Raw genomic sequence first — 12,719 nt, 5'->3', positions numbered from 1 at the left:
GATCTAGTGGCCTGTTACAAACTAGTCAGAGGGGATCAGCAGGCACTGGGGAAGTCCCTGTTCCCTCATGCACTACCAGGAGTGACCAGGAATAACGGTCACAAGCTGGCAGAGGGTAGATTTAGGCTAGATATCAGGAGGCGCTATTTCACGGTCAGGGCAGCTAGGATCTGGAACCAACTTCCAAGGGAAGTGGTGCTTGCTCCTACCCTGGGGGTCTTTAAGAGGAGGCTAGATGTACACCTTGCTGGGGTCGTTTGACCCCAGTACTCTTTCCTGCCACAGCAGGGGGTTGGACTCAATGATCTGCTCAGGTCCTTTCCAACCCTAGAAACTATGAAACTATGAAGTCTAGCTTCTGCAGCAGTGAGCAGCGACTGCCCAAATTTTCAAATGTCTCCAAAGCTTTCCAAATCTTTTCCAGATTAATTTGGAGGCTTCAAATTGATTCAGATCTTTTTATCGGTTTCCTGATTCGATTTAGATTCAGAGATTTGGCTGCTGAATCTCCTCCGAATTGAATCACCACCCAGAGCTTCGCACAGCCCTAATGCCCAATGCCTCTCTCTTCTGGCCTTGCACACTAGGATGATGCACTAGATACAGCACACTGGGCCCAGGGCTCCCCATGGGTCTGGAGTTTTGGCAGCAGGGGAATAGTGGCACTGCTCCCCTACCACCAAATTTCTAGACCCTTAGGGAGTCCCATGGGCCAGATGACACAGCACTATGGGCCAGAGGTTGCTAGTGAGCACATAGTCCCACCTTTTCTAGAGGCATTGTGTCTGCTCCTGTATTCTGTGCTTTGCAGATAATGTCTCTAGCCACCATCCTAGTCAGGCTGTGTATCTTCCAGGACTTTAATGTGTGCTTTTCACAACCAACCAAAGAATTACTTTACTGGACTTAATGGTTCATAAATTACACTTTTAAAATTCATAAAATAATTAATAGGGTGTGCCATTTTTCTGACGTTTAATTAAGTTTTACCCAGGAGGGAGCATGGTAATGTATGTTGAGCATATTTAAATGAATGCTTGGTAAAGAATTATGAAAAGGAAACTTTTCCCCCCCCAAGCACCAAACCAAAGCTCATGCTAAAGTTCAATGAAACTCCTTCACACACTTAGTAAAGTTAGCTCATACACCTGTTAGTGGAAGGGAGGTTTTGGACAAGAGGTTTTGGCCTGCTGAAAGAAAATGTCAACTGGATAAACATTTTCTATGTGATTTAACTAAAATACCTTTCATAAGCAGAATCCTTAAGTAGTTTCCCTTCTGGCGAATTAAGGTAACCTGTTCAAATTATCCATAGGATTTCAGAAAATTCTCCATTCTGCCCTTGCTTTCTCCCTTCTGCAGCTTTGACTGCACATGAAAGAATTTGACTTCTTGTTTATGCTGTTGACTCTCAGGCTCTTGATCCAAGCAAAACATTTGGTAAGCAACAAAAGGAAGACTAGGATGAAGGATAAGACAGCACTGATTAGTCACTACTGTAGGCATACTAAGCTTATCAGAAGCAAAACCACTTTTTTTTCCCTTTTGGTTTGGCTTGAAGCATCCCTGCTTTAGTGAAATATGGAAATTTCCTTATGATTAAATTGTAGGCTGCAGGGTTTTTAAGAAATTATAAATAGGGATGCTATTAGGCATCATTTTAACTTAGCCTTTCAAGTTGCTAAAGATTCAGCTTTATCCTATGACTGTACCCCACAATTAGCACAGCTTATTTCAAAAGAAAAAAGGGTTTTCAAAGAGTTATTAAAGTGATTTTTAAAACAAAAGATGCTAGGACCAAATCAGCATATTTCTGTTATCTTTAATTCTGTTTCTTAACACTAAAATGACATGGAAAGAAAGACTGAATATCTGAATGCATATGAATATGTATTAGAACCTCTAGGTTTGCTGAAAATTGCTGAGTAAGTATTTTGCATATTTCTGAAACACACAGGCTCTGAAGGAGAACGCCTCTGCAACTATAGGTTTACTAGGGTCTAGACAATGATTTCGCAAATAGGGGCTTCCAGCTACATGCAGTTCTCTGGGCAAATTCAGCTAAGGGAGCTTAATGGTGGGACTAAGTTCCTGGAGATTCAAATGACTCTAATAGCCTCTTGCTTGAGTATTGCTTTATAGGTGTCCCGACCCCTCTGTTGCCTGGGGTTTAAATGAAAATTCTGTGTTTTATTTGTTAAAATTATGACTTGGAGATGTTTTTTGAGCCAGGTATAACCTTAGAAAGAAAAGCTCTTGATACTTGTAGGATTATCTATGGGTATTATTGTTGTATATGGCAGAAGGGATGGTATATGGAACGCTTTCATGAGGATGAATACAGCACTGGCAGTGGAAAGAAATATTGAAAATTTACATCTATGTTATTGCCTGTTACCTGTTATTGCCTTGTTCAATCTTATTTTACCCAGTCCAATGAATTTCTTGACTAATCTGATTCACATTTTACTCTAGATTTCATCACTGATGTACCAGTTATTCTAACCAAGTTTTCATGATCTGTCTGCATACCTTTTTTGCCCATGCATTTGTTGTGTTTCTCCTTCTGAGCTGAATTGAACTAAACTATCTTTTGGAGCTGCCAGTAATGCCTTGAAATCCTTTGGTTTGAACTTCTAATACTAAGAAGAAGGATATCTGAGTAGGCACAGCAAAGGAGAACCCAAGTCTAGAAAACAGAATGTATTGTGTTTGACACTCTAAACTTCTCCAGTGGGCAGCTGTAGCTTAATGAAATTCTTTCCTGGCTTTAGTTTATTTTTTAAACCAGTGCTGGTGAAGGCCCTAAGCTAAACACATTTGAGACTGAAGAACTGTTTTAATCCAGATCCACATTCATCACAGGCAGCAGTTGGTTGAAAGGATTTCAACCAACTCTTAAGGGAGGAGCAAATTATTGACTATACATGTCATATTCAACCAGCCCAAATAACTTGTCTGAGCGCTGTTCAAGAGAGCCACCTAGGGAACATGGTGGACAATTAATACTGAACATTAATACCATTAGTAGGTCTTGGCAACTGGAGAAGCTCTTGAAAACTGGATATAAAGGATGGGTAATAATAGGCCTCTCAGCCTGACATTGATCCTTGGCAAACTAATGGAGCAACTGATACAATTAATAAAGAATTGACACAGTTAATAAAGAATTAAAGGGGAATGCATGATGAATGCCAATCAATATTGATTTATAGGAAACAGAACTTTTCAAACTTGAGTGATGTCGTCTTTAATTAGATTATAGATTTGTTTGAAAATGGTAACAGGTTTGAGGTAATACACTAATATTCTGTAATGCAAGTTTTTGATTAAACAAGTAGACTGATAAAAAACCAACATAGTGTACATAACGTTGACTAAAAACTAAGTGAAACATCTCAAAATTTAATTTTATACAAATGCAACCTTTGCTTGTTTAATAATGGGATTTAAAATAGAAGTAGAGGGGTTGCGGCACTTTCATAGTGTCTATTTTGTGACTATTTCTGAAATATTTTGTCTACTGTTGGTGTTGCCAATTCAAAAAGGATGTTGGTAAGTGAAGAAAGTTCAGAGAAGAACCATGAGAATGATTAAAGGTGTGGAAAACATGCCTTGCAGTGAAGAACTCCAACTGAAATCTGTTTCAGTTAGCAAAGAGGATATATGTGGATTACAGAAATTTCATTAAATAGAGATCTTCAGTCAAGATGTCAAAATTATAGCAAGATCAAATGACTATAAATTTGATAATCACTGTCAATTTATGAATTTATGAATGATAAAGAGACAGAATAGTTCTCAGGAATTTGATAAATATCTTGAAAAGTATGGTATCCTAAAATGAATCTGAAGACCACTGAGTACAGAAATGCATTAATTCCTCACAAAAATAATCTCTGCTAATTTCAGCACACTTGCTTTATAATGTGGATTTTTTCAAATTATGAAAGTTAGTTGGCACTATATGCATGGGACTCATTTACCAGATTAGCGTCCTGAATTAGAAACTGATTAATAGACTGAGAAAAAGAGGTTATTCCATATTATATAGAATATTCCATGGGTTCAAGGTTATTGTAAAAGATTGGAATTAAAAGCAACCCAAGTTGTTCTCAGCTTTACAGGAATCAGCTATATCTTTTTAGTAAATTGCATGGTGCTCAGACTCTGTCTTTGAAAGTGTATCCCAGTTTTATGAGCTTACTAAACACAGGCAAGGAATGTGTTTAGGCTTTTGTTACTATAATGGTAGTTACACTATTTGTGATGCAGCTGGGAATATATAATAATACTTCTTTTATAAAGGCTCTCAAAAATTGCTGGGTTGCTCAGTGGGCCACTGTTGCTGGAGACAAGTACAAAGCAAGGCACAAATACTTTTGAGCTTACTAGAGGGATAATGGTTACCTGATCACCAGTTTTACAAGTACAGGAAACAAAGATACATGCTTGTGGTTTGGAAAGAAGGCTCTCAGAAGAGACTGAGAGTACGACCAAGGTAGGTTTTTCTGTGTCTGGTAATTTTTCATGACTTAGTGGACTGTAATATTGGGGTAATGGCAAAAGTGGTGATACTTCACATACATATCATACATAGATCATTCTATAGACTCTTGCCTTAATAATGGCTCTGGAATATTGGTAGTTTCAGAGATTGAAGATCACAATGAAGCTTTGTCCATCAGTAATGAAGCTGAACTATCCAATAACTTACCTGGTGATGACCTGGATGAATGCATACTCTATCCTGGAGACCTCTGTCAGCATCTGTGTATCAACACTGTAGGATCCTACAAGTGTTCGTGTTTCCCAAGATATACACTGCAAGATGATGGGCTCAGCTGTCTGCCAGGTAAGTAAAATGGACAAGAGACAGCTAAAGAAAAGCTGTTCCACATGTGACTGTATAGGGTCTTGGCTTTGCTTTGCTTTGTCTTTATTGATCTGAGTTTTCTTTCACTGCTTGTTTAGTCTTATTCTATCTCAGAAACAGATGGACTTTTTCAATGGAAGCAGGAATGCGTAACAGTTAAGTGGGATCATTTGCAGCATCCCCAACAATAGGCTTGCCACAGTTTTCCCTGGAAGACTCTTCTGCACTCTTTACAGAGCTCATAGGCATGAAGTATTTCCTAATTTTGATTACATGTTCCGAAGACAGGGATCTTCCATTACCTATTCAGGAAGATTTCCATTATTAAGGAGAGTTGTTTATTTAGTTTTAGATTACTTAGGAAATTCTAGTCATTGATCCTACAGTTTCCTGTGTTGGGTTTCCTTCATACAAGTTTTAATAATTCCTTTCCATTCTGGAACAATTTCTTATAAACTTAGTAATTTTGGTAATTTGTATTTATTAGAAAAAAAATGAAAAATAAAAGCAAATGTTTTTAGAGTAGCATTTTCAAAAGGTCACAAAATAGTTTGGTACTGTTAGGCTCTTTTTAAAATGCTAGCATGAAATTTTAAGTCTAATTGACTGTGCTTGAAAGGGTTTTTTCTAATTTCTTTTGGTTATTATTCAAGTATAGGAAATTTGCATTTATTAATATAAAGATGAGTGCCTATTTAGGAGACTGTTGTTTTATTCCATGTAAATATCAAGGGCATAAGATCTAGGTACATATTTAATTTGTTTTATTTTTTTGTAATAAGGGATTTATAATTATCTATTTTGAGAGTCGTGTGAGTTATTTTGCATGTCATGGTTAGTTTTCCAGTTGAAATTGATAATCTTTATTCAGCACATAGTATTGCTTCCTGAACTTTAATTTTAACTGAAATCATTGACCTCTGCCTAGAGAGACATAGTTGTCTAATGTGATGGGAGGCTTAAAAGAAAATTTCTTGTGTTGTAATTGTTTGGATGTCTGGAATTCTCCATTGGCAGGCATTCAAATCTGATAATATGAAAAATGTAAAGCATAGGTTAGTTACAACTGCTTTTAATTTCAGCGTTCCTTAATTACTTAATGAGCAAAAGAGATGTTGCCTTCCAGTGACAAAATTCTTTAGGCTCCAAGTACAGTCTGCCAGACATGGATAATGAGCTCTTATTATATCATTCCTCTAACCACAATTCTCAAAAAAGTTACATCACTAATGTATTTGACAATGTTCTTGAGGCACCAGTCTACAATTTTGTTTACATTGTGTGAAGCACCTGATCCCAAGGAGGTACAAAAACAGTTCTGTACTTGAATCTCACCAGAGTTGGCTCACTGTCTTACCTGGAGCCAAGTAACTGTTGATTTTGTTTTTAATCTTGCCACCAACGCCATAAGGAAAAGTGGGGAGATTCTCTTTTTAGGGATTTTGTATAATTTTTCCAGACAGTTTGAAAGACTGCTATACTTATAGGTACATCAAGTATATGTTGATCTAGATAGAATTAGTATCCATTTTGCAGTTCTTATTTCTATCATTTAATATTTTTACCATTTAATATTTTCCCCAGTGCATAGTAAACTAATTATGTGTATCTGTCTGTCCATGGCCCAAAAAGTTTCCAATAATTTTATTGAAGTATGGATAGCCACACTGAACTCTAGGTCAGGTTCAGCAAACTTTTGCCACCATGGGCTGCAGTGGGGAGCCAGCCCTGGAGTAGGAACCCAACTGTGAGTGATGAGCTGGCAGTTAAAAGACCAAGGGGACAGAGAGCAGGGAGCTGGATTTGGAGCTGGGAAAGGAGCAGTTTGTGGCCAGGAGGCAGACTAGAACCTAGATGAGCTTACTTTTTAGAGGGGCAACAGTTAAAAGGACCTCTTCACCCACCTGAAGAAAGGCTAAAAGTTTTGTTTAACTGCTTATTTATTTGTTTGGGGCAAAATTATTGGTTGCATTTATGAGGACAGGCTGAGGGGCTCCCAAGGGAACAAAGTTAGTTTCATGGCAGCAGGCACACCAACATACTTACCGTTCTGTTTCTGGCAGAGGTTTAATTGGTGAGGCCTGAGTTCAGCACTTCAGCTTTCTTGGCTTATCCCCAGTGGCAGGAAACCACTGGAACAGACGCTTGTTTGTGCTTTATCTTATGTCCCAGTTAGTTTTCCCAGTTTTCGAAAATATCCTCTATCCTCATGAAGTTCCTCTGTAGCTCTTCCTTCCTAGTGTCCTGTGGCCTATTACATGCCTGTGCATTTTTTCTAAATTGGAAAATCTGTATGTGGAATCAGAACTAGTCCTCCTTTATTGCCATGTGCTCATTTAATACCCTGGCCTCATATGTCCTAAAGAAGTCAGTGGAAATTGTACGTTAGTTTCTGATGGCAGGATTTGACCTAGTGAATGTAAACACACGTTTTGATGACAGAAATCAGATTCCTCTTGATAGAACATCGCATCATGTGTTTAGATCTAATTTAATTTTTTTTAAAGTTGTATTGGAAATCTTAAATGATAATGTCAACTGTCAAACTACCTTGCCTGTTTGGATGCCACTCTCTTGCCTGTTGCACTGTAATAGGATGTACAGTATATGTTTAAATACTGTTTGTATTTTTCATATCTCAATTATGAGATTTACTCTGAAAATTAAGATATAACCACTGTCTTCACGGTGGGGCAGAATTTTAAAATTTCAAATCATTAATGCTTATTATTTGATTCATTAGATTTTAACAGAGAGAAGATATATCTGACCCTATGGAAAGCTGTTTTCAGCTGTCTACCTTAGTCTGTGCCTACAGACCTTATAAGCAAATCCCTTTGCTTGTACAGTAAACTCTGATCATCATTATGGCTTAATTTGCCATTGTTCTTCCCAGTGCTCTCTCCTCCCACCCACTGCCATTATGAACTCCTGATAATTGGCCACTATTGGATAATTAACCATTTTTTACATTCTGCTTGGAGTGGTGAGTTAATCAGAGTTTACTATAGCCCTCTCCATATGTATGGAAGTTACATAAACAGTTGCTTGAGTAAAGTACATCTTGAGCTCAGATATGTAAGTTAATCACTGCATACTTATTATATGAGCTGGTATTGAGGCCATCTGAAATCATGTCTGTATGGATTACAGAAAGCAGTACGACAGAATGAAGGGTTCGAACTGGAATTGCTACTTCCAGGCTTTAAAGGATTCGATGTAGTCTAATTCATCTTGGATTTCCTTTCTTTGCATACGTTTACAGATCCCGATGAAGGACAAACCACTGGCTTAGCAGAGGAAACTACTGTTGCTTCAGAAATGTCTCAGGCCCAGCCTGCCATTATTGATATTTTACCAGAAGAACCAGATAAGTGTAAAGGTATGTCTGATAGACAAGATGTAGACACAGGCATGTTAAGAATGTTTACAAGGATGGAATTACATTCCAAGCCTCCTTTCACTAGCCTCATTTCAGTGCACATCTATATATTAGTTACCTCTGGCATTAGCCTGAAGAGCCTGGGCAATTGTCATGGGGAATGTGTTGAGGTAATTTGAGGTTAGTCTGATTTCAAGGTTATTACATGCTTGCTATTTAGTTTAGTTTAAGCAGCACAGCTGTGCAGTATAATTTAAATGATACAGGTGTGCTGAAGTACAATAAAAGGATTGTAAATAGTGATTAAGGTTACTAGAGCAGACTGTTTGTCTATGCATTTATATCTGTTTACCATCACTGGAATTATAGCTGGATGAACAGAGCTGCAGATCTTTAATGATATTCGCTTTGAATGTTAATATGTTTGAAACTTTTCTTTTTCTAGATAATGGCCCCTGCAAGCACATTTGCAGTGTTGTCGAAGGGAATGTTGTGTGTTCTTGTCTATCTGGATATGCTATCACGGCTGATAAGGTTTCCTGTGAAGGTGAGAAGGTGTTTAAAGTTTACCAGCCAGATAATTAAGTAATGGATCCCACTGGTATTAGGAGCCTCAATGGATCTTTTGCTAACGATTCATTATTTTTGATATTGCTAGTAATAAGTAGCAGTTCAAAGCAAACTTTGCTGCATCTAAAACCAGGCTGAGGCAGGGGTACACATCTGTGGGTGTACCTTGGAGAAAATCCGTACAGTATCCCTTATGTCATTTGAAAAATTATGTGGCTTGTTATTTCCACTATGGTGCTCAAGGGCTCATGTACATGCCACAATTTTTGCCCTTTTATGCACTGCAACTGTGTGTCTGTTTGCACGAGCGGGATTTCCCAGCACTTTAAAAGTCTTTCTTGTGCATTAAACTAAAACTCCTCAGAGGTGCTCAAAGATGTGTAATGAGCCTCTTTGTCCACCAGATGGACACTCCTTTTTTGTAGCTTACCCCTTCAAATTGCTTTCACTTTTTTTTTTTTTTCTTGTGTAGCTTTTTCTTTTTTTCTTGTTTGCCAGCTCCCTGCTTCCACAGCTGCATAGCAGGGCATGGACATGGGATGGGGGGAGGGCAGTGCTGGAGCATCCCACTTTCCTTCGGTGCCAGCCAGGGACCCGGCTTAATTTGTTTGAAAACCTAGTGTGTGTAAACATAGATGCAATGCTTCAAAATAAACAAGCTTAAATTTTATAAACCTATTTAGTTTAATGAGGATTAAAACATGTAGTGTGTACAGGCACCCTAAAATTCCACTCTCTGATTCAGTGCACGATTATTTTAGCTAAGATAGCTTCTTACTGTTACTGGCATGTTTTCACTGAGGATAACATTCTGTGCAAAACCTCCTGTTTTGCCTAAAGCATGTATGGAGTTTTGTGGACTGCATAGCTACAGCCTGCACATTGCTTGCCTGACGCTGGAGTGGGGAGGAGGACCCCAGGCAAAAGCAGGCTGAGGCCTGGGGCCCATGATCTATGATAGCATGAAGTCCTGCAGTGGAGTTGTCAAGTGGCAGAAGCTATCATTTCAGCCTGTGAATTAGAGCTGAAGCTGCAGAACTCTGCTAGAGGTGATTTACATTGTCCTTTTTTAATTTCACCATGGGAGTCAATAATAAAGTCTTCATTTATAAATGACTGAAATGGATGTCAGTATAATGGTCCAAATGCTAAGGGAAAATCTCTGAATATTCCCCTTAGTTTTTAAATAAAATTTCTCCAGCCAGACTTTATACCTCTTTTGTGTATCCTTTCCTTGATCATTTAAAGGGTATGTTTCACTGACAGTTGGCCCACGTCTTCAGCTGGTATCAATCAGTAGAGCCCAATGGACTTCAATCTGCAGAAACTGAAGACTGGGCCTAGATATTTACAAGTAGCACATTTCAGTGCTGCATCATTATCATTCACAACCTTTGAATTTTAAATTTGCATGTTTAAATATTCACCTGGGAATTGGTCACCCTTTCTTCCAACCAGAGAATAGAAACAACGTCCTGTGTATTATCTTTAATTATAAAGTAGTGATTATTATCTAACTCGTCACAACTAACCAAGTAAACTCAAATAGCAATTTCTGAATGCTCACAGAAAATTGTTAGTAATTAGCCCATCACATTAAGAAATCTAAATAAACCCCTTTCCAATGTTATTGAATATGAAATAAATTTAATGAAACCTAGGTATTTCATGAATAAAACAAGTCATTAAAATCATAGGATAAATCATTTGTTATAAATTACTCGCTTTAAATGTGGTCATGATAGACTTGTTCCATCCATGTCAGTATTAATATAGGTATCTCCAGGCAGCTGTTTTTTGTACAGGTGAGAAAACTTGGGATGTTAATTGTATCTTTTATAGTGGGCATAATACTCTGTTTAAAATAGTATGATATGGAGATGGTAGCACCAAAGCACTTTAATTGACTCCAACATGAAAAAAATATTTGATCATTTCAGAAATCATTCTAATAGAATTCTGTTTTTCCCTTTTGGTTGCAACATGTTGATGTAGATTTGGATGAGTGCCTTATAGGTACTCACATTTGTTCCAGAAGACAATTGTGTGTGAACACATTGGGATCATTCAGCTGTGTCAGCCACAGAGTATTCTGTGCAGAGGGCTTTATACTCAACAGGCATAGAAAATGTGTTGGTAAGATGATAGGTGTAAATCATTCACTGTAGCGTTCTACTTCTTCATGCTATGCAATGCATTTAAACCATTCGTGCTAAAAGGCTCTCTGGTCATCTTTGCCTATGACATTTTAATGTGAGTTAGCAAAAACACATTTGCACCATTTGTTTGACTGTTTTTAACATCATGCATTCTACGCTACTTGGCTTTTTCTATAGCAGTATATTATCAAGATGCATATAATGCAAGTTCATAGTTACGATGACCACAGGAATACAGAAAATTAAGCTATTCTGAATGAGAACAGGGATTGACCAGTGTGGAGATGTGAATTCTGCTGCTCAGTTTGGGCTTTAGTAAAAGGACACTGTAAATGGACCTCATGAAATTTGCACAAGTCCAGGGGAAATACTTTCCAAAAGGCTGAAATGTAACTCTGATTAGCCCTTCCATGGTTGTGCCACTGATTTTCTAAGAATAAAAGTTAAAGATGTACTAACATCTTCTTATGGTGTCTCACTGGGTAATAGTTTTATGTGGGACAGTAATCAATTTTTACCAGTATTCATTTAATTTATTAGAGAGTTGCTGTCTTACAAGATTAGGGCCTACATTTTCAAAAGTGACCAGAGACAGCTTGTAGGCTTGGTTTTCAGAAGTGTATGTAGAGCAGTAGGGTTGAGAGAGACCTTGAAGGTTGTCTAGCCAAGTCCCTGTCCAAAAAATAGATCCTCTCTTTCTCAGCCATTCTAGACAGATTCCTGTCCAGCCTCTTCTTGAAAACCTTTAGTGAAGGTGATTCCACAGTACTAAGGGTGACATTCTGTTCCTTTCTGGATCACCTAATTGTTTGGGTTGGGTCATCTATATGGTATTTTTGTCATCTAAGTCCCCAAAATGGCATTTTACTTACAGGTTATAATTCTGCCTCTAGGCACTTAGCCCTGCATGTAGATGACTATGCACAATTAGGACACTCACCTGGGAAAGTGTAAGTCCAGATTGTTGGACATTATATGTGAAATATATTTGTGGCTCATTTGCTATATTGTCATGCCATAAATTGGCTTTTATGTAGGTCAAGGTTACTATTTGTGGTGCGATTAACACCCCAATCATGTCTTAAACGTAACATGTGCCAAGGCCTTGAGGCAACCAGCAACTAAGAGACTGTCATGCTAACGCTATGAAAACTAGACACTTTTAAATTGTCTCAAGTAGAACTCCTTAAAACAGGAGTCCAAGAAATTAATAATTTCACCTGAACGTCAATCCCACCTGTGGCTATAATGTCATTTGTGGCTGTATCATTCTTTTCTGACTGCCCTGTACTCTAATTGATAGTGTCATTCATTGAGCTAATCACATGTAGTCCACTAGTATCACAGCTACACTGCTTTCCTTTCCTTTCCACCAGTGCTCTGTGTGCTGTAAGGAAGCTAGCAGGAAAATTGTCCCTAGACAGAAGCATGTTCTTAAGAGCAGGTTAGGAAATGTTTGTCTAGAATGAAGTAGGCAGGGATGAACCTGCAGGGGGTGAGACTAGATGACCCTGAGGGTTACCTCCCAGCTCTACTCTTCTATGGGCATTCATTTGTCTGCTCTGATGGACTGGAGATGCAGCACATTAATTGAGTCTGCTCTGCATGCAAACTGACACACCCAGCACTGCATCGCATGCATTTGTGTAAATGGTGAAATGCGCATGAGAGCTGAGAAAATGGAGGCAGTGCACTTTTGAACTAAAACACCTTTGATGTGTTTTAGTTCAAA

The 12,719-nt window shown here is 38.2% G+C and overlaps 1 protein-coding gene across 4 annotated transcripts in view; it reads left to right on the top strand.

Annotated features, from left to right (window-relative positions):
• FBLN2 (fibulin 2) overlaps positions 1-12,719 on the top strand; it is a 250,793-nt gene that overhangs the window by 200,880 nt on the left and 37,194 nt on the right. For 3 of the 4 annotated variants that reach the window (XM_019505060.1, XM_019505061.1, XM_019505062.1), the window contains 4 exons: positions 4,649-4,855; positions 8,142-8,258; positions 8,704-8,805; positions 10,824-10,964. In XM_019505060.1, the coding sequence (XP_019360605.1) occupies positions 4,649-4,855; positions 8,142-8,258; positions 8,704-8,805; positions 10,824-10,964 (567 nt within the window). The remainder of the gene's footprint in view (positions 1-4,648; positions 4,856-8,141; positions 8,259-8,703; positions 8,806-10,823; positions 10,965-12,719) is intronic. The other variant, XM_019505063.1, reaches the window with a different exon arrangement.

The sequence above is a fragment of the Gavialis gangeticus genome, unplaced genomic scaffold (assembly GCF_001723915.1).
Source record: "Gavialis gangeticus isolate Ggan-Ray unplaced genomic scaffold, GavGan_comp1, whole genome shotgun sequence".
NCBI classification, from domain to species: domain Eukaryota; kingdom Metazoa; phylum Chordata; order Crocodylia; family Gavialidae; genus Gavialis; species Gavialis gangeticus.
The sequence above is the reverse complement of the archived record's forward strand: the minus strand, read 5'-3'. Positions and strand labels throughout refer to the sequence as shown.